This window comes from Periophthalmus magnuspinnatus, chromosome 10 (genome assembly GCF_009829125.3).
Source record: "Periophthalmus magnuspinnatus isolate fPerMag1 chromosome 10, fPerMag1.2.pri, whole genome shotgun sequence".
NCBI lineage: Eukaryota > Metazoa > Chordata > Actinopteri > Gobiiformes > Gobiidae > Periophthalmus > Periophthalmus magnuspinnatus.
The window spans coordinates 9,193,402-9,215,690 of NC_047135.1; the positions used below are offsets into that span (position 1 = coordinate 9,193,402).

The window sequence follows — 22,289 nt, forward strand, 5'->3', positions numbered from 1 at the left end:
GATTTGTGCATGTCCACAATTCTCTTCCTGATCTTGGCTGATTTCTTTTGACTTTCCCATGATGTTACACGAAGAAGAAGTGTGTTTCAAGTGTGCCTTCAAATATATCCACAAATGTGTCTCCAATTGACTCAAATATTGTCAATAACCCTATCAGAAGTTTTCAAAGACATGACATCATCATCATCTGGGTTTTCCCAAATTGTTTAAATGCCTAGTAATCTTACTGTATGTAAACTTCTGACTTTGTGTGCCAGAATAATGAGAGATGGATTTTTTTGGATTTTTTTTATATAGTGTATGTAAAAGTATGGTTTCAACTGTACATAGGTAACAGACAGACAGATATTCAAAACATTTAGGCTTTGAGTAAGAGAATAGAAGATCCAGAAACAGGTGATCTTTAACCTAAATGGCAACATCACCTCCTTTAGATTGCCTATCACAATGAAAAACTTTGATTTCCTTATCACTCCGTTTGTATGATAGCTAGGTTTCATAAGATACAAATATATCTGGATCTGTCTGATTTGCCCAGACTTTAATGTAATCTAATTTAGATGTGATTTCACGTACATTCATATGTCTACTTCCCAGTCCCTTCCTTGTCTTGATGTTTTGAATATCAAACAGGCCCGACTCTTAAGGGCTTATTTGATTTTGACCAGGATCAATTTGAAGCCTGGGGATTAGATTTGTTAGTAACACTGACATCAAACAAGTTACATGGCCGGTAATTTCTTTCAAGTATACAAGAATCTAAGATGGTGAATGCTGATTTTTTCAAACAGGCATATGAGACGCTATTTATTCTATGCATAAAGAGTCACTCAGTGACTACTAGGTGCAGATGCCAGTGTTAGTTTGATACATTTTGTTCCATTTAAAATCCAACATATTAACTATATTATATTAATATTATCTGTACCGTGTGAAACAAAGTCCGGGTTGAGCACCATCTCATCAGACAGCACCTGCCCCCCAGAGGCAAACAGCTCGTGGCAGCTGTGGTTCCTCAGGTCGTCAGCTTTGTCCACGCCCAAAAACTGCACTGAGGGACTCTTCTTCAGGGACAGCAGCTCCGGGATCTGAGCAGCGCAAAGACAAAAGAACATCTGATTAAAGCAAAACACCACCAATATCAGAGGTTATTTCCCCACTGTGAGAGGACTAGTCATTTGTTCTTTATCATAGTCATTTAGATTTATATTTTAAGAATATGCTGAAGCGGACAGTAAAGTAAAATAAAAAAAAACAGTAGCACAATCACAACTGAACCTGGGTTGCCAGTGCCTTAACCTGCAATCAAAATCCTTCATTCAGTTACTTTAAGGATTTATCAATATCACTGGTGTAATTTATACTGCTTATTGATCCAGTATTTTAATAGTATGGTGTAGATTGTAAATAATCAATAATTGTTACAAACATGCATATTTTTGATGAAAAATCTAATTCTAATGGCATGTTATGTGTATCATGTTAATGTAATGACCCTATTTGCCCATCAGCTTTAGTCAAAATCTCATTCCTTTTTGTGATCTAATGACTAATCAATTCCTCAAAAAAGAATCCATAGATGTATTGATTAGTAAAAGAATTATTGCAGTCAAAAAAGTGGCATTACAATCACTGGATTTGCTGTACCTGGTGGATGTGGGCTGCAATGTCCTGGTTTTTGATGATCACCAGCAGTTTCCTGTTGGAGCTTTCCTCTTGATTCAAAAACACAACTGGACTCTGCTCAATGTAGGACTGCTGCGACAACTGAGCCTATAGCACAGAAGTGACACCAGGACTAAAACTCCTGTAAAATATGACTAAAAAGACTTGAATATAGAGGAAAATTACAGCAATTTGAACAGCCATAACTTAGAATCGTAGTTACATTTGTAATTTGGTTGTTACTAAGAATCCAGGATGACAGCCAGAGGGCTTTCAGCAATGGTCTTTGGTGGTCAGTAGGGGTATAATAGAACAAATGAACTGCATGACATAAATGTAGCTAATTCATAATGAACAAGGGCTGGAGTCGGCAGAAAATCTTAAAGAGGGGGACATGACACGGCGCCGGTAAAAGCACTCAAAATTATTAGGACCATGTGCAAATTCAACTATGTACCCAGAAATAAACAGCACCTTCATGCATGAAAAGTTACACTGTCCAAAACATAAGATTGTGGTACCGATATTGGTTTTGAGTTTCAAGCCTATTTCACCTAAGTATCGAAATAGTTGGTGAAAACACCCATATCAATACAGAAAGCTGAGATCATTGTAATTTTATTGTGATTTATTTGGCAATTTGCCAGAGATTGATGATATTGTATATCTAGTATCTTACCCTGATCTGCTGAATGGTGTAGTCATCCTCTTCGGGGCAGTGGATGTAGTAGTGCTGTGCGTTCCTCTTTATATCCTTGATGATTTCCACCAAAGTCGTGAAAACCTCAGGTTGTAACTGGTTTATCAGAGAATTCAATGCATTTTGGTCTGAATTCCCTGGTGGCGATTCAGGAGTCAAATCCTCAACATCCTCAATGTCTCTTCTGCTGTGACTGCTGTGGGCCACTGGTTCATTCCTTATGCAAATTTCAATATGGTTACTTCCAAACTGGACTTGTCTCCTTCCATTATTGCTTATATCAAGGTCAGTTTCAATATCACTACAACGAACATCATTTTTTTGTATAGTTTTTTCAATAAAGTCTTTGTCACAGTCCATTGAAGAGGTAGCAACTTCCTGTTCAGAGTCAGTTTGCCAATTCCTAGATTGAGGAAGTACATCTCCCTCATTGTCATCATTGTTAGCTGCTCTTATGCTAGCCACAAACTCACTAATCCTGCTAGCTAGGTCTGGGGTAGAAGTAGCATCTGTAGTAGCAATAGTTGCTGTAGTGGTATCAGGTATGTTAGGGGTCCAATTGTTTTCATAATCATTTAAAACACCAGTGATTTGTCTTTGTAGTGAGCTGACGTAGCGTTGGACAGGCGGACATGGATGGTAAAAGGAAACGTATTGTGAAAATCGCGCGATGGACGCAGTGCTAGCTGTGTGTTGAGGTTGAGATGTAGAGTGAGGAGATTGGGGGAAAGTGTAGGTGACGTGTTGGTTTTGTAAAATGCTCTGTACATCAAAGCTAAAGGAGTCCTGATGGCGGTTTACAATGGAGTCAATGTCCTGAAGTGGAAGAAGGGGAGATATACGATACAGAGTTTCAGCGTCGCGCATTTTCTCTTCTTTTAAATCTATTGTTTTTGTGGGCGTGGGAGGTCTCGGGCTGAGCTGATCTGTAGAGGTGCAGGCAACTGGGGAGAGGGCGATTGGGGTTTCTGGAGGTGGTTCTGTTAAAGAAGAACAAACAAGTAAAGTTCAAAAAGTTTGAGAATCCAATATACATGTCCAGAAATTCAAATACTATGTACTATGTTACTTTTCTAGGTGGTTTTGCCACCTGCCTTGTGTAGGTGTTATTGTGGTGCCTTGAATTTCCACAGTATGGGATTAAATGTTGAACAAATACCCATAAAAATACATCGTCTTACTCAGTGAACGAGTCTGCCTCTCCACAAACCTAATCTGTAACTTGGTCTCGTGTTGTCAGCTGCTTGTCTCAATAGTAACAGATCAAATTCATGTAATACTGTGGAACATTCCAGGCAATAATATTGTCATCAAGATGAGCTGGTAATGAACACCACCAGAAAAGTTAAATTGCACCTTTAAGATCTACAATGGTGCCTCTGCTAGATGAGAAGGCACTTTTTTCAATGCCAAATACAGAGTTCAATCATATATAGTTTATTGCCTCATAGGGAAATTTATCTTGGGCAAAGTGTTGACATCTGCAGAACACACAAAAAGGACAATACAGACACAGCATACAATGTAAGGCAATGTTAAGATTGACTGCAACAAAAGGATTGTAGGTAACCATTTTGAGCAAACATTTTGCCTTACATTAAATACACTGTCTCTTATGTCCCTATACTCTTGTTCAGAACTTAGATGCCTTGAGTTGGCATAACATTATAAAAGAAAAAGAAATATCTGAACAGATTTGAATTGTAAATATTTTAAAACAGTATAAATGATCATATTAATCATAATTATTATGATATGATTTATTACTGCACCAGTCAACTACAAAGGAAAAAAAGTAATCAAAATTCAAATCTGAAAGCTTTAGCAATTCTTCAGTCACATAAACTGGTAAGTCTAGTCTTCCTTCACAACTGTTGGTTTATGTGAATAACCGTTTCAAATAATTGTGATTTCAGTTAAGACTTCATTAATGCTTTTTAATTGAGTAGCCTCATTTGTAAGTTTTTTTTAGATTTGTGTTATTTTCAAACTTTCCCTGTGTTTGTTTTGGCTCCATGAGGTCTGCTCCCTAATTAAAGGTGTGTCATTATCCGTATTATGTTTCAAGTGTGAGCAGACGGTAGTTACCTGCTGCTGTGTCCCCAGAGACTAAGAGTTCCTCACTCTCCCGGGGGTCATTGAACATCACCTCATGCTCTGGGGCAGAACATGGCTCTAGAACAGGACCAGGGGAGGACCTTGGACTTGGATTTGGGGAGGAGGTTTGTTGTTCTAGTTCAGGGGAGGGGCAGCGTGACGGAGGCAGGCTGGGATCGGGAGAGGGGCACAGGGACGGAGAGGCGGGTGGGCTGGGGTCTGGAGAGGAGGGGGCAGAGGGCACAAAAGGGGCGGGGCTGCAGGTGGTGGTCGCTGTGGTGATCATCTCCATGGGGAGCGCCGTAGGGACTAGTTGATGGACACGTGGGTCCCGAGGGAGATCTGTGTCTTTGCGGGTGCAGTGCTTCAGGGGAAGGCCTAAAGAAAAAACTCAGTGTCAAAGTCAAGGTAAGTAAATAAAGTTAAGTAAAATAAAGTTAAAAAAAACAGGAGTAAACCAGCACTGAAATAAACACTGAACTAGGACTAATTCAAGGCTGAACCAAGATTGAAAAATAAATAAACCAAGTTCATTCACACTTACCACACATATAAAATCAGAACTAGGACTTAACTGTGACCAAACCTGCCACTAAACTTGGATTAGACCAAGAACTAAACCTAAAACCAAAGACCAAAGAAAGTTTACATCAAAAGTGGGTTTAAAGTAGGACCAAAACATAACAAGAAAAGGGACTATAAAATGGACTTAAACAAGCAAGAATAAACTAAATAGACAATGCAATTCAACTGAGAACCTAAATTAACTTAAAATTTGATTAATTGCACGGCCCTAACTTGAGGTGATTATTACAATTGAATTAAGATGGAGTCATTTCTAGTCACCAATTATCAGCTTGGGTCCATTTAAAAAACTGTGAGGCCCACAGTTAGTCATTTGTTAGTAAAAGCATGTGGTTTGGTAAGTTCAGACATTGGAAGAACTATATTTTGGGTGAAAGGCACTGATTAAAAGTCTGTCTTGTTTATGGTCAGATAATTAATATTTAAAGCAGTTAGTATTTTCTTTTTAATATGGCAACAACAATCAAATATTGTGATTATCATTTTTGTCAAATGGCAGAGCCTCATCTCAAATCTTGTAAAACTACCCCAGTGCATCCAGACCTGTGATGGGGATGAGGATCCAGGGTATCTCTGGCTGTAGGGGGTCCTCCTTTTCACAGACAGCAGGTGGCGCTGTCCTGGCTCTCCTCGGGTTCTGTTCTAGACCCCAGTCCTGGTCTCGGTAGTTGTCCTGGTCTCTGTGGGCAGTTCTGGGGTCTCCGCTGAAAGAGCTGACTGGACTAAACCCCTCCTGACTGCTCACACTGCCCCCCTTCAACAACACAGAACAGACAAATGTCACTGTTTCTAATTGTGCCCCATCATTTAATATTGTTGGTTTTATATGAAACATTTCGTCTATGGAATGAGTTGTTGATCATTTTCAAGGGAGTTCTGAACAAATCTCAATGGGACGTCCTGGTTTCCTGATTTCTTTCCATGTATATGAGCAAAATTAGTTTTGTCCCAGTACAGATATATTGTATAACCAGAGGTCAAAATAAGTTCACTGTTTATTGTCTGCATCTAATTAGAAACCATTTTATTGTCCAATAATCAAAGTGTGCGTTACCATGCTAGTTGTAGTTACTATTACCATTATGTCTCTGTAAACCCTCAGTCGTTCAGGTCTGATCCATAGCAAAAGACAAAGTTTAAATCTGTCAACTGGACAAAACATTGTAAAAGTGAAGACGTTTCGCTGTCTCCAAGCCGCTTCTTTAGTAATGGTCAGATTGCTGGTGGCCACTGCCTTATGTCTATCTGAATAGAGGGGCTAACTGCACTGGAACTGTAAACATCTTTTGTCTCCAGTTTCAGCTAAAACTACCCTATTCAGCCCTTAACGACCCTGCTATTGTTCTTGATGAGCCGTATAGCTCAAGTTTTTAAATGTACCATACATCATTTAAAATTTAAAAGTGTGCATGAAGTGTGCATTAAATTGAACAAAGTATGTTCCATGAATCTAATGATTTGCACTTCCCAGCAAACTTTGCATAAGGTCATTTGAGTAAAAGTGTAAGGTATAAATTAATCCTAGTGAAATCATTAAACACTTGTTAAGCCTAATTAAGTGCACCTGGTCCATCTGTAACTGGCCAATCAGAGCGCTCCTTAAGGAGCAGTGACTGATTGGACAGAGTCTGCTCCTGATGACAGAGGTCCGACTGAATAAATTCGGGGGCTTGTTCCGAATTGTTCAGATCATAGCTCCTAGCCCATAACTCCTTTAACTTTGAATATACATCACCAGGTCAGCGATAAGAGTCCTAGGCAAATAGCAGAAGGAGCTTCAGCTGCATTTGGTGAATCCCAGCATCCAAACCAGCGGCAGGAATAACAGAGAAGACACATGACCCTACAGCTGTTTAATAAAAAACAACAACACCCACAAAATTGACTACAAAGTACTCCTCAGTCTCCTCTACTGCTCTGATTTTAATGAAAATTTCAACATGACAGTGTATTTAAATGACCTGACTGTTTGCCTGAGAAATGCTGCTGCTGTTGGAAAAAAAAAGCTTTGCAATAAACTCCAAGACTTACGATCTGTGACTGCAGTCTCTGCTCTGTCACAGCAAATATTCCACCAAATCCTGTTCTATAGTCCATCTGCAGTGGAGCAGTGCACAGGGCTCCATAAGCAGAGTATATCTAAATTAGCCATGTGGCTTTAAGTTTCGTTTCTATAAACATAAACAATGTGCACAGATCTTCCCTTACATCATTATGTAGTCTAAAAATAAAGTATGCAAAGCTGTGATGACCCTAAAAGCTTTCATTTTCACCCTGATATAAAGTTGGGTTTGTCCAGACAGATGTATTAATGAGCCAATAAATTTTTTCCTGCATTACAAACTCTCCACGCAGAGATCAGCCGTGTTCGGAAACCTATGAGAAAAGTGCACTGTATTGTGGGATGTCTCATAGCTCCTTACCGCTGGTTAGGAAGCTCTTGAGGTTCTTATACTAAAGGAGCTATGAAAGTAAGCATATAGACTCCTTTTCCTAACTCCTTCCAAACTCAGCAGACTATTTGGACAGTCCTTATCATAGCAGATGTTGATACACATCCGGTTTTGGCTTAAGGAGCTAGGAGCTTTGTAGTCAATTTGATGAATTTGGAAAAAGCCAAAGTTACAGTAATAAAACCTGTTCTGTACCAGATTCACAGGCTGACTTACCGACTGAGAGTTTAGGTTGATCATCTGTGTTAATCCTGAAAAGAGGTCAACTCAGAGTTTTCAGTTTCACAAAGTCAGAGTTTGGGACAAACCTGCTTCTTGAAACAGGGCCAATGCCAATGAGACCAACGCCCTCCACTACATAGCTTGATGTTTTGGAGAGGAGTTTTGTAGGTCTGGGATAATTTGCAATTCTCATCGCCCCACCAAGGCCACCTACATTTCCTTGTAGCTATGATTGGCAAAGTTTTATTTTTATGTTACATACTTGCTTCACTTTTATCAGTTTTTCTTGGTAAGCTTGTCATAATAGCGTTAGCTCTGCACTGGCCTTCTTTGTTATCATGACAACACCCAGGACTATTTAAACCTCATGGATGCTGCCTATTTTCCTTCATATAATTAAAACATAACAGGTGATATCAAACCAAAAAAAGCATAGAGAAGACATCTAACCATAAATCTGTAAGATGCATAGAAATCTAACAGTTAATGAGCTTTAATAAGGATTTTTGAGGACTTTTAATTGTTAACTGCTATAGCAACAGTCTTAAATCTCCATCACTCTGTAGCCTACTCAACAATATACGAGTAAAATGTTTAAGTTACAACTATATGCAATAATATCTGTATAAACAATGGAATTGCAAGGCTCCTTTCTCAAAAATTTTAATAAGCACAAAATTTTACCAAATATTGTCAAATTTTTTTTACCTCAAAGTCGTCATGTTTGCGCAGGTCAATATCACAGTTCGTGGGCAGCCCCAGTTTGAGAGCCAGCCTATCAAATGGTGACGATTCCTTTGGTCCCGCCTCCCGTGGGTCAGAAGTGTTTTGATTGGTTGCGGTTTGGTTCAGACCTTGGTAAAAGTGTAACAGTAGAAAAAAGTCAATTTTTTGTTGGAAAAGGGAGAAAAGCCAAGGTTAAAGACAGCAGATTGTACTTGTGAGAAGAGAGAGGAGTTTTGCGGCCAGTTCAGATCCCTCATCCCTTAAATCTGTGTCCTTCAAACCAACCGAACCAATCAGAGAGGTGAGGGAGCCGGGAGAGGAGGAGGCAACTTCTGCAGAAACAAAATGAAAAAAAAATTGAAAAATAATGTTTCAATTGTTCCAGAAGACGAATGCTTCTCAAGTTGTGGAACTCAGGCACTAGGGCTGCAGGATTTATCAAAATTTAATCAAAATGGCAATTTGAATGGACACAATTAGCAAATCGCAAGGCTGCAACTTTTAAAGTATCATTATTTCCTCCTTAGATGCCAAAATATCCTGTCCAATTGTGCACAAAAATGGTGTTAGGTGTGTTCTATCAAAATGATGGCAGGAATATATCAGAATTGTATCGAAAAGGGAGTCACCTCTTGTGATTTTAACTAATAGAGAGCTCTGAGTCAGATCATTATCCCTAACAGTCTACGTATGCAGGGCTTAAGCCAGGCTGTCTGACTGCCTGCCTCTCCCTAAACCCAGAGATACGAAACAATATGAATATGCAAATAATATGTTGAGCAAGATCACGCCTTGGTTGGTTCCTCCTTCAAGCATCTTTCACTGCTCTCTGTAAGTAGATGAAAGTTTCAGATAATTCTAACCCGAGGCATCTCCGACTGCACTGGTCTGTTTTTCCACAGATAACTCCGACCTGAGACATCTCCGACTGCCTTATCTCTGTAAAGGAATTGCTGCAAAGTACACAACTGCCTCCCATTATTCAGAACACAATATTGCCTTAAAGCCACTATAGCAGATATATGATTTCAGTGGTTAAGCATTAAAATAGTGTTCAACTCAATGTGTGACTTCAGTGTGACTTCATTAAAACAGTATTCAAACAAATATATGAATTCAGTGTTTTGATATGAATGGGTGGTACACCCAAGAAGCTTTATTACTTGATATCTTCTTCAATGGCTAATCCTGTATAAGGCAGTGTCTCATCAGCAACCTGACCAGAACTGAAGAAGCCACTTGGATGAGTGGTGAAATGTCTTGGCTCTTAAAATTTTTGCCTAGTTGACAAAAAAGATTTACATTTTTTTTTTTTTTTTATATGGCTCACTTGTAGATTAGATATGTACAAACATGTTTTGAAATGTGATTTTTGTATTAGTTTGTGAGTTCATATTTCTGTATTTTTTTCAATTCTTCTGTGCACGCTTAAAATCTAAACTTTGAATAGAATCTTATGGTTAAAACATTAATTGCAAATCTAATTGCAATGCCTGAAAAATTGCTATTAGATATTCTTCCCAAATCGTTCAGTTTTAATAGGTATGTTTAAAATTAATTGTATACTTCTAGTCTGAACATAGGTGAGTCCTGCTTTAGGTCCCTCTTAGGTCCTTTCACCATTATTTGGTTTAAACCAGGTTTTGTCCTACTTCATGCAAACAGTGGACATATAGACATTTAACATTTGTGTAAAATCACCCAGCACTAATTCAAGGCAATCAGCCATCATATTTTCTGCAGCATTATATTGCAGCCCTAGTAGTAATGGTAGTAGTAGTAAGCCTAGAGTCTGACCTGTATTTTCTTGCACATTCAGGTGCTGTAGCTCTTGCGATGCCTTCAGGTGCTTTATGGTCCTCTGTGCCATCTCCTGCTCCACCATCTTCCTCTTCCTTGCTCCGCTCTTCATCTCGCTCTGTACCTCCCTCTCAGCGTTCCTCTTACACGACAGAACCAGATCTATGAGCTGTTGCATCTGAGCCACAATAATACACATTTAGAGACCATTCAAAAACAGTTTATGGGGAATATTTGAGTCCTGGTTTCGCCCTGAGCTCTCCATTGTACCTCTCTCTGTTTTGGCTTTTTTCTTTAAGAGAAGCTGGCACCTGGTTAGTAACCGACAGATGCGTTTGAGAAATGCTAGATATTACAGTAAAGGATTATACTTTTGTAATAAATCTGTGTCAATGTGTCTCTTAACAAAACAACTCTTTCGCCGTTTTAGTTAATGGAGCACATTGATCTGATACAACTATCTAACTTTGGAATTGAAAAAAAAAAAAATAAGATAACAGATTAACAATTTGGAAAGTTTTCCTACAGTTGACATTTCAAAACTGTAAGATTAATTTTATTTGAAAACATTTTAGCATGTATTTGTGTGTATATATAGACAAACATACAAAATTTGGCTTAGTTAGGAATCTCCACACTCAAACTGCAAAACCCCTGTATTGATCTCCATGTCCGACAGCAAAGAATACAGCTCTTTACCTTCTGGTCGCCCTGAGAGTGCTGCACTCTGCGCTGGAGCAGTGGTCTCTGAGGGCAGGCACACAGCTGTTGGACCATGGCTCTGACTCGGGACAGAAGCAGCAGGTACTGGGCAGGTCCACGGAGGTAAGGCTGCAGACACGAGTCCAGCCTCAGTCTGTGCATTATGGGCACCGGGTACTGGCGCCCAGTCTGCTCCAGCTCTGCATCATACTGCCCCACTGGGTACGGGAGCAACTGATAAATAACAGGAGAAACTATAAACACTGGGTTTCAGTTGACATCACAATAGTCATGAGATTTAGCTTGCTGTAAAGTATGCATTAATAACATTTTGAGGACTTTTACCCATTGAAAAGATATACTAATATTTTGTTTATTAAAACATCGATAATCACCTTGGCAATGGTCTTAATCTTTTCTGAACTAATGAACTGAGGGAAAACAGAGAAAACTAGAACAAACATTGAAAACCAAGTTTAAAAAGGACTAAACCAGCTGTAATTTTAGGGACTGCAATGGGCACAAACCTTGAACATTCAAGGTAGCATAACTGAAATGGCACTCTAAAGCCTTTTATCTAATCAAACTTTACACAGCAGTAAAATATGTACCGTTTTTATGCAATGTCAATATGGATATTAACGTCTACAATAACTGTATATTTGTGCTACTGTTGGCATGTTTAGATACAGTAAATACACTGCCTGGCCTAAAAAAATAACTGCCACCTGGATTTAACTAAGCAAAGAGGTTGGGGTTGCTGCGGTTGGTCAGGTCTAGGTTCAGCAACAGTTCAGCTGACTACTTGAATATACTGAATGACCAGGTTTTCATCAGTTTTTTCTTCCCTGATGGCACGGGCATATTCCAAGATTCCAAGATGCCAAGATTCATCGGGCTCAAATTGTGAAAGAGTGGTTCAAGGAGCATGTGTTTATGCAACACTGGATGGAAATAAATCTTGTGACATTGCAGAAGCTTATCAAAACAATGCCACAGCGCATGCGTGCCATAATCAAAGCTAAAGGTGGTCCAACAAAATATTACAGTGTGTGACCTTTTTTTTGGTGGTGACTTTTTTTTGGCCAGGCAGTGTAGCAATGTGTAATAATTGCCTTCTGTCTGGTACAAACAGGTAAAGAGTACTGGCTCACAAAACAGATTGATTTTAGTTTTCATTACCACTCCTTCCTTGATCCCGCTGAGGTATTCCCGGGCCTGTTGCTCCACTCCTGTCGACAGCTCTGGAGGTGGGTTGGTTCGGGATTTTCCTAGGGCAAAGTGGAGAGCGGGCACAAAGTGGTTCATACCAGGCATCACCGAGTCAGCAGTGACCAGGTCTGGAGAGGGTTCGGAGGCACACTGAGGAGCTAGAGAGTGAATGAGGAGGACAGAAAGTACTTATGATTAGCACTGGTAAGTAAAAACAGCTTTTTAATCACATGCTTCTGTCCATGAAGACAGATAAGTCTATGCCATAATTAAACATGATACAAACTAAAGTGGTTTTGGACATTTGACTTTCAAAAACTAAAACACAAATAGGAAATTTGTGATATATTGCTGAAGTAAATATAGATGATAAATGATAACATTGAAGCTACAATATTCCACTAACACAATAACTAAAAAGCATTATATATATATATATATATATATATATATATATATATATATATATATATATATATATATATATATATATATATATATATATATATATATATATATATATATATATATATATATATATATATATATATATATATATATATATACATATACACACACACACACACACACCCACCCCCACACACACACATCCAGGATGAAAACATCCACGATCCATGAGCACATCAAGGACAAGGCCCCAACAGATGACGTGCTCAGCAATTGTCTCAGACAGTGGAGTGCAGAGGAAGAGGCTTCCACTGCACTTCCTACCATCATGTGCTGCCTACCATCATGTGCTGCCTACCATCATGTGCTGCCTACCATCATGTGCTGCCTACCATCATGTGCTGCCTACCATCATGGGAGGACAAGCTTCCGCATGGGCTGTACCACTGGAGCATAACTGAAGTGGCTGATATCAAGAAATGCTAACAGTGGCTTGAGAAAGCTGGACTGAAGGACAGTACAGAGGCACTCATCCTGGCTGACAGGAGCAGGCCTTGAGCACCAGAGCCATAGAGGCCAAAGGTAGTGGAGAATGATCGAGCCAAGATCCTGTGGGAGTTCCAGATACAGACTGACAGAATGGTGATGGCGAACCAACCGGACATTGGGACACTGTAGTGGTGGATAAACAACAGAGCAAAGCTGTTGTGGTGGACATCGCAGTACCAAGTGATGGGAACATCAGGAAAAAGGAACATGAGAAACTAGAGAAATACCAGGGGCTCAAAGAAGAGCTGGAGAAAGCCTGGAAGGTGAAGGTATCAGTGGTGCCCGTGGTCATCGGAGCACTCGGGGCAGTGACCCCCAAACTGGAGGAGTGACTACAACAGATCCCAGGAAAAACATCAGACATCTCAGTCCAGAAAGGTGCAGTACTAGGAACAGCAAAGATACTGCGCAGAACCCTCAAGCTCCCAGGCCTCCCGAGCATGGCAAAGAGAGGGGTTGAGACCACCCGCGAAGAGTGAGAAGAAGATTATATATATATATATATATATATATATATATATATATATATATATATATATATATATATATATATATATATATATATATATATATATATATATATATATATATATATATATATATATATATATATATATATATATATATATATATAGTTGTTTATTTAATCCTGCAAGGCTCAAGTCTTATCACTATGTAAAAAATTACAAAAAAATCCCCATAAGTGAAAACAAAAAGTACCCACAATAAATACTGACTGCCAAAAATTGTTCCAGCTAATCATTCAACAATAGGCATGTCATGGTAAACATCACGTATATCAACGTTACTGACGTATAATATATATATAATATATTACGTTGTTTAAAGAAAATTAGTATAAAATAAACAAAATAGGTTTCAAGTATAACAGTTGTAGGTCAGGACTAAAGCAAAGATCAAAGCAGGCCTAAGAAAGTCAAATATTATATATGCATAAATATTAATTAAAATATTAAAATTGGGACTAAAATCTGTAATCTGGACTATAATCTATAATCTATAATCTGAACAAAATCTGAACTAGACCAGGACTAAACCAGGGCCAAAGCAAGAATACATTGACTTTTTAATATATTTTGGTAAAAACTAGGACCGAAAAATCCTAAATTGTGACTCGTCAGTACTACACAGGAATTAAACCAGGACTAAATGAAAGTGTAATGTTCTCACTGGATTTGGAGCATCTCGTCTCAGGAAACACAAACAGCGCCTGCAGACTCCTCTTCCAGTTCTCCCCTCGTTCTGAAACATAACAACATTATAAACTATAATATGTGAATAGTGAGTGTCCAATTTAAATTCACTTAATATTTTCTGTATTTCTTATATAATATATAAGTGTGTTCCATATGTTCTTGTTATTTCAATAGGAGGACTTATTGAAACACCATTTGTATTTTAGTAATGGAATGAATTTCTTAGCTTGATTACATTTAATATATGCTGCTTATTCAATCAATATTAGTAAAAACGTTATGTTTTTGGATTGAGTCTACTTCAAAAACATCTAAAAATCAAAGCTAAAGTGTGAGAGAAAGCCAGAATGGTTTGTTAGTTGGGTTTCTGACGCAAAAACATTAAGCACAGTTGATTACAAAAACCGGACATAGCATTTTGTTTGTTGTCAATCACTATGGCAAGGGTCCTAATTTTTCTAACTCTGAACCCATGGATAGAGCTGTAGTGTTTGTTCTAGTTTTGAGTGGACCCATTTCAAACTATGTGACAAGCTAAAAGCCTTAACAAAGGCTAAGCAAAGAACCAGCTGTAATTTGAGACTATGTGGGGCACAAATCTAGAACATAGTACAACTGAAATCTCACTTTCTAGTCATTGCACGATATATTTAATATTTTAAATATATTATATTTATTCATATATTTAATATATTTTACAGACAGTTCTTGATATTGTGATAAAAAAGAAGTGCATGTTAGAGTCATACCGTGAGCCGTGGCCATCTGAACACTTGAGAGTATGAATAGAAAGCCCCTCTCTGTCAGTGGAGTCACCAAAGCCTAAATAATATAAAATACACATTAGAACAGTTAATCTATGGTTCATTACATATTTTAGTGCGTCATTATATTTATCACAGAGACATTATACTGATCACAGACCACAGCTTTGGTCTCCAGCTCCAGCAGCAGTTTGGTGATACTGGTCATCGAGCGATTCCTGTCCACCACCTCCAAGAGACTGCAGTAAAATCCATCCTTTACCACTGCAGAGACAGAAACAAAACACAAATTAGATATAGATAGAATAAATATTGAATAGAGAGGAGTGACAAAAATAAATATTTCGATATTTAGATTACCGTATTTTCCCGACTATAAGTCGCACTTTTTTTCATAGTTTGGCCAGGGGGGCGACTAATACTCCAGATCGACTTATATGTGAAATTTTTACACATAATATTTATATTCGTTATAATAATAACGAACATAATTTCACGTTTGTTATTTTCACACTGACAACCGCAAGAGGGAACTGTATGCGTGTCAATCAGCACCTGCTACCCCTGTACCACTGAAAATGTAAAATTTCAACATAAAGACAACTGAGAAGGACTGAACAAAAATGACAACAGAGACCATCCTGGCGGGATTCAGGCCGGAATAATTGAAACTGATGCAGAGTCTGACGTCAGTCATGCAGAAGAGGAAGTGGCACTTCGTCTACCTCCGGAGTTAGCAGAGTTGTTCAGAAGTGACACGGAGGATGACGAGTTCAATGGATTTAGTGATTTGGAGTGAGATGGAGAGTCTGGTAAACCTGTTAGCATGTTCTTTATGCTATAGTTATCTAAATGACTGTTCATACGGTATGTTACGTTAACATATCAGACACGTATTCAGTTTACCATCAATGTGTTACATTAGCATACCATACGCCTGTTCTCTATTGTATTGCTTTTATTATGAATTGCCGTTTTAAGATGAAATGTTTGTTCTTGGTCCTGATTTTTATTAAATACATTTCCCCCAAACATGCGACTTATAGTCCAGTGCAACTTATGCATGTTTTTTTCTTCTTTATTATGCATTTTTTGGCTAATTCGACTTAAACTCCGGAGCGACGTATAGTCCGAAAAATACGGTACATGTGCTGGTAAATGTCTAGGTTGAAGTTCAAGTCTTGCACAAAATGCAAATGGACCATAAAATTAACTACAAAAAGGCAGAAATATCACTAGACCCTTGTTTGGCAACAAAGGAATAACACATTCCCTTCCCTTTCTGACGTCTGACATTTCAATTTTTGCATTTCTCCAAAACAGCTATTTCACCTTTCGATATATCTTCCACTTCTAAATGACAAAGAAAAATGTGAATGAATGAAGAGTGAAGAGTGAATCTCGTATTGTAGTAAAGTAGGCTAAGCAATTAAAAGAACAAATTGTACAAATATCCAATCATTTCAATTTGAATTTTTAATACCACTTAGCGCTTTTACGTTACAAATTTACAGCAATGTATGTGTATTTCTGCGTCACCCACACAAACAATCTACACATCAAATGAAAGCTACGACATTCATCTTTCTGAATATGTAAACCATTTACACCTCTAATCACCACAGTGTTGACAGGAAAGCCGTTTTTACAGAGAAGTCAGAAATGTGGATTTGGACTTCACTTACCATTGAGCGCTCTGGTTCTGTCAAACATCAACATATTCACACAAAGTTGGTCTCATTCGTTCCATAAAAGGTCCAGAGAATATAATCCAGTCAAGAAATTATGTCCACAAAGGAAGTTAGAGCCTCCATGTCCAATCTGCTGCAGGAAAGTGAAATCTGTTCCATCACTTCTCTGCATTTCTTGTCAGTTTCAGGCATAATAAACTTCTGACGGCTGTGGGTTACTGGAGCTGCGGACAGTGAATGACTGCTACAGATGTCTGAAAGAGTACGCCCCACTCTCCCCCTTGTAGAATCAAGCTGTTACATTACACACGTTTAGTGATGTTTTCCTCTTAAAGCCCATGAACTGCGGAACACGCTGATGCGTGACATGCAGTGGTTTACTGTAAACAGACAGAGTTTGCTGCACGCGTAAAAAGGCAAGACTGGATATAAAGATCCGCGCGTAAAATTACGCGCGCGTGTTGCGTAATTTTACGCAGCAGTTTTGCATTTTAAACATGACGAAACGGACAAAACAAAGGAAGTGCGCGACCGAGGACATTGTGGATGTTTGTACAAGTTAAACTAGAGGCATCTCGGACCCGGAGCGGTTCGTGGAACCGAGTGAAGATCTCATGGTGGACTCAGGAGTAGAGGGACCTTATGTTTTGATGGACTGGATGCTGTTCCTGATCGGTAAGCGTGGTTTATTCTGCTGTTGACTTAATTGTGGGTCAAATGTGTATCATGTGTAATCATTAGCATTAGCTAATGCCAATCTGCGCCCCCCGACCACCACCAATCATCACGCACACACCACTTGGGTGAAGTGTCTTGCCTAAGGACACAATGACAGAACTAAGGACACAATGACAGAAATTGGTCTGAGTGGGACTCGATCCTCCAACCTTCTCTAACTGCTCTAACCACTGAGCCACTGTTGCAGAATGTTTCACTGTACAATCATGTACAGTGTGTTCTTAGTTTCCAGTGTGTGTTTGTTTACATTTTGAAGTGTGTGTGTGTGTTTGTTGATTGTTTGCAGTGTGTGGTTTGTAAATATATATTTATTTTGACCCATAGCACTTGTTTTGACTGTATTTTATATAAAAATATACATTTTATATTGTGTTTTAATATGATATATAAATGTACAGTAATAGAGCAGCTGGGTGTGCAGATACAGATTCCTCTCAGTGTGAGTTTTCAGTAGAGCCCTCACTGATGTCTGTGGGTTGAAACATTCAAAAGTTATTGCACTTTTTCCAAACATTCTCCAAATGTCTTCATTCGGATAGGTTTGGAGAGGCCTGGACTTACTCATGATAAAATGATTGTAAAACTCTCATTTTTATAGGTATTGACCTCAAATTTGAAATGTAAGTGGTCAACAATCTTGTCAGTTGAGGTATTGTGTATTTTTGTCCCCAGCTACCTACTGCAGCTTTCTACACCTTCATTTTAACACATTTTTTTTGGCGAGGATGAGAAAATTTTTTTTTTATGTGTGTTCCAAAGTGTACAAATGCTCAGCAGACAAACTTACAGTGATTCTGACACCTGTGGGTAAAACTATAGGGTGTTACCTTTACAAAGACCCCAAACTTGTGCATTTACTACTGAGGGTTCAATAATGGTGATTATTTTAATTTGGAGAGGTCAGAACAAAATTTCACCAAAATCACCCGGAATGCTAAGGGGTTAATGGAGAACTCTACAACCAATGTCAAAAAAGCGATTTTGGAGCAGAGTTCATACCATCTTTAGTGTTAAACAGCAATGATTGTAAGTCTGTCTAGTTTATGCTCATGAAATTAATATTGAAATGCATTTGTCCGAGCCGCCTTAGCTGGCTCCTCTCGATGTGGAGGAGCAGCGGCTCTACTCCAAGCCCCTCCAGCGTGACTGCATTTTTACTTATTTTAAATAAAATAATTTAAAATAAACTCCAAATCAAATCAAAAACTGCAATTGATCAATATGCAGAACACTATGGATTGTATATTTTCCGCAGACAATAGTTAGAATTCCTCTCACCTTCCTGACCACTGCTGTAAAGGTTGTAGGAAAATAAACTTTGAGGAAGACGCCTTGTGGCCTGGTCCCATCTCATTGCCCACTTCATCTCTAGCCGCTCAGGTCTGGGACAAAAAAATGTTGGTCATTAGTTATCAGTGATATCGAAGTGATCAGTATCAGTCTGATAAAATTGTCTCATTAAAATTTTGCAGATATTTGGCCCCATTATTTTTCTGTACTGCCCCAGTCTGAGTGTGTCCTTAGTGCATCAAGTTTCTTTTTGTACAGACTCATCAGTAAAAATGGAAATAAACAAGCAAACAGGCAAAAATATGGTATGTTCAAATGCTCATGTAAATGTATCTGCCATATAAACTTTTTTATTTGTATAAAAGGAGAAAAAAAAAAGAACCTAAAAAGAAAATTTGTGAACTCAATAAACATTTGTGGGCCTCTTAATATTGGTATTAACAAATTTCTGTTTTCAGCGAGTCAAATATCAGATATTGATATCGTCTCAAAAAAAAAATCCATATTGGACCATCTCTATAGAATATAAATATATATTTATATATATATAAAAGAAAAAGCAAAGAACACAAGCAATATTTTCATCAACTACATTTAAAATTGGACTTTTACAGTTGGTTTGTATTTCTGAACAGTTTTCCCATTGTTGTTAAGGTTTCTTTACTTACAGTTTATGAGGAAGAAAAGGAGGAGACGAAGATTGCAGTGAAATCTGGAAGAGCACTTTGTCGTCTTTGACCAGGTCCCCGCTCCAAACGGTGAACTGAGCGTGCTCTGTGAGAGAGGACACAACAGGCTTAGGATGTGAAGATGACATCGATAATATAATATGACTGTAATGTCTTTCTGCCATGTGGTTCTAAATGACACAGAGATAATCTGTCAGTGTGAGGAGATTGTTGTATTGTGATTAAGTGCTTTTCTGTTTAATGCAATTCTACTAAGAATCATGATAAAATCTAAATAGAAACGTAGGTAGTATGGTTCGTCGATATTAACAAAAATCAATCTTTTTTTCCTTTTTGCATTATCTTGATAACAATATTCAGACATTTCAACAATGGATTAGGAATATGTCTCTAAAGAGACTGCGCAAAACATGAATAGACCATGCAACTAACTAAATGCCCCTCCTTGAACCGCCACCTTAACAGGAGGGGTTTGAGCACCCGAATGATCCTGGGAGCTATGTTGTCTGGGACTTCATGCCCCTGATAGGGTCACCCATGGCAAACAGGTCCTGGGGAATGGGTCAGACCAAGAGCAGTTCAAAAGCCTTCATGATGAGCATACAAACAAGGCCACCTACGTCGCCTGGCTGGGAATATCCGTGTGGGGCCGGTGCAGAGAGATTTGGGCTGCAGTTAAAGGCAGGGGCCTCGACAACAGGATCTCTGGACATGTAAACTGGCTCTGGGGACATGGAATCATGTCACCTCGTTGGGAGGGAAGGAGCCTGAGCTTGTGCGGGGGGTTGAGCATTACCAACTAGATATATTCAGCCTCACCTCCACACACAGCTTGGAGAGTCCAGCCCCTCTCAAGGAGTTGGGTTCCAGGGCCCATTTCTCTGGCGCAGTCTGCAGGGAGAGGTTACGAGCTAGTGTGTGTTTGCTTATTGCCCCACCGCTCAGCCACTACGTGTTGTTGTTCACCCCAGTGAACGAGAGGGTCGCATCCCTGTGTCTTCCGGTTGGGGACAGGTCTCTCACTGTTGTGTTAGCCTACAGGCCAAACAGCAGCAGTGCAGAGTACTCGGCCTTTTTGGACATTGCGCCGACTGGGGACTCTGTTGTATTACTGGGGGACTTCAACATCCATGTGGGCAATGGCAGTGACACCTGGAGGGGGGTGATGGGAAGAACGGCCTCCCTGATCTGAACTTGAGCGGTGTTCTGTTATTGGACTTCTGCGCAAGCCACAGTTTGTCCATAACAAACATCATGTTCGAGCACAAGGGTGTCCACCAGTGCACGTGGCACCAGGACACCTTAGGTCGGAGGTTGATGATCGACTTTGTTGTTCTGCCATCTGACCTCCAGCTGCGTGTCTTCGACACTCACGTGAAGAGAGGGTCAGTCTCTGCAACAGCGCGTGGCAGTCGGGGACAGTACCGCTGAACTGGCAGACTGGGGTGGTGGTCCCTCTATTTAAGAAGGGGGGCTGGGGAGGGTGTGTTCCAATTACAGGAGAATCACACTCCTCAGCCTTCCCGGTAAGGTCTTTTCCAGGGTACTGGAGGGGAGAATCTGACCGATAGACAATCCTCGGATTCAGGAGAGGAAGTGCGGTTTTCGTTCCGGCCCAACTCTATACTCTGAACCGGTTCTTCGAGGGTTCATGAGACTTTGCCCAACCAGTCCGCATGCGTTTTGTGGATCTTCAGGAGCCATTCGACCGTGTCCTTCTTGGTGCCCTTTGGGGGGGTGCTCCGGAAGTATGGGGTCCAGGTCTGTCTGGTCCCTTTATGATCGGAGCAGGAGCTGTGTTCACATTGCCAGCAGTAGTTCAGACCTGTTCCCAGTGCATGATGGACTCCGCCAGGGCTGCCCTTTGTCACCGGTTCTGTTCATTGTATTTATGGACAGAATTTCTAGGCGCTGTCAGGCTCCTCAAGTGGAAGAGTTCATGTATCTTGGGGTCTTGTTCACGAGTGAAGAAAAAAATGGAGCATGAGACTGACAGGCGGATCGGTGCAGCGTCCGCAGTGATGCCATTGCTTTATTGGACTGTTAAAGAAGGAGCTGAGTCGAAAGCTCTCGAGTTACCAATCAATTTATGTTCCTACACTCACCTATGGTCATGAGAATAGAATAGATCTTTATTGTCATTGCAACATGCCACATGTACAACGAAATTTAAAAGTGTCGAGCAGTTTAAGGTGCTTAGGAAACAAAAACCCCTCACACATACATCATACATACATCCCACCCATTTCACAATCACATACAAATAATAAATATATAAAAAATATACATATATTTAGTAAGCGCGGGAATGTTTATTTAGTATAGTTATGATTGTAGAATAAAAACTATTCTTCAGCCTATTTGTCTTTGCTCTGATTGCTCTATATCTCCGACCCGATGGTAATAGTTCAAACAGAGAGTGTCCGGGGTGTGAGGTGTCCCCGAGAATGTGTTGGCCCTTTTTAAGACAGTGGAAAGTGTGTAAGTCAGCCAGTGTCCTGAGAGGGCAGCCAATAGTCTTCTGAGCTGCATTTATGACCCTCTGGACAGCTTTCCTCTGAGCCGCCGTGCAGCTGGTAAACCACACGCCGATGCAATAGGTCAAAATACTCTCTATGCAGCAGCGGTAGAAAGACAACATAAGTCTCTGTGTAATGTTATTTTTCCTCAGCACCCTGAGGGAAAAGAGTCTCTGCTGGGCCTTCTTCAGGAGCTCAGAGGTGTTTTTCCTCCAGGCCAGGCCTTCCTCGATCTGGACTCCCAGAAACCTGAAATCAGTGA

General features: G+C 39.6%; 1 protein-coding gene across 5 annotated transcripts in view; it reads right to left on the reverse strand.

Moving 5' to 3' along the window:
- Window positions 1-22,289, reverse strand: part of tasora (transcription activation suppressor a) — a 65,260-nt gene that overhangs the window by 29,467 nt on the left and 13,504 nt on the right. For all 5 annotated transcript variants that reach the window (XR_008648848.1, XM_055224729.1, XM_055224728.1 and 2 more), the window contains exons 9-23: window positions 19,488-19,593; window positions 18,808-18,911; window positions 15,261-15,364; window positions 15,086-15,158; window positions 14,311-14,382; window positions 12,133-12,320; window positions 10,948-11,184; window positions 10,246-10,426; window positions 8,661-8,780; window positions 8,431-8,576; window positions 5,591-5,801; window positions 4,454-4,840; window positions 2,345-3,345; window positions 1,648-1,773; window positions 929-1,088 (exon numbers count right to left, since the gene is read on the reverse strand). Coding sequence is in view for 4 of the 5 variants with exons in the window: in XM_055224729.1 (XP_055080704.1) it covers window positions 929-1,088; window positions 1,648-1,773; window positions 2,345-3,345; window positions 4,454-4,840; window positions 5,591-5,801; window positions 8,431-8,576; window positions 8,661-8,780; window positions 10,246-10,426; window positions 10,948-11,184; window positions 12,133-12,320; window positions 14,311-14,382; window positions 15,086-15,158; window positions 15,261-15,364; window positions 18,808-18,911; window positions 19,488-19,593 (3,216 nt within the window). In the remaining variant the exon portion in view is untranslated. The remainder of the gene's footprint in view (window positions 1-928; window positions 1,089-1,647; window positions 1,774-2,344; window positions 3,346-4,453; window positions 4,841-5,590; window positions 5,802-8,430; window positions 8,577-8,660; window positions 8,781-10,245; window positions 10,427-10,947; window positions 11,185-12,132; window positions 12,321-14,310; window positions 14,383-15,085; window positions 15,159-15,260; window positions 15,365-18,807; window positions 18,912-19,487; window positions 19,594-22,289) is intronic.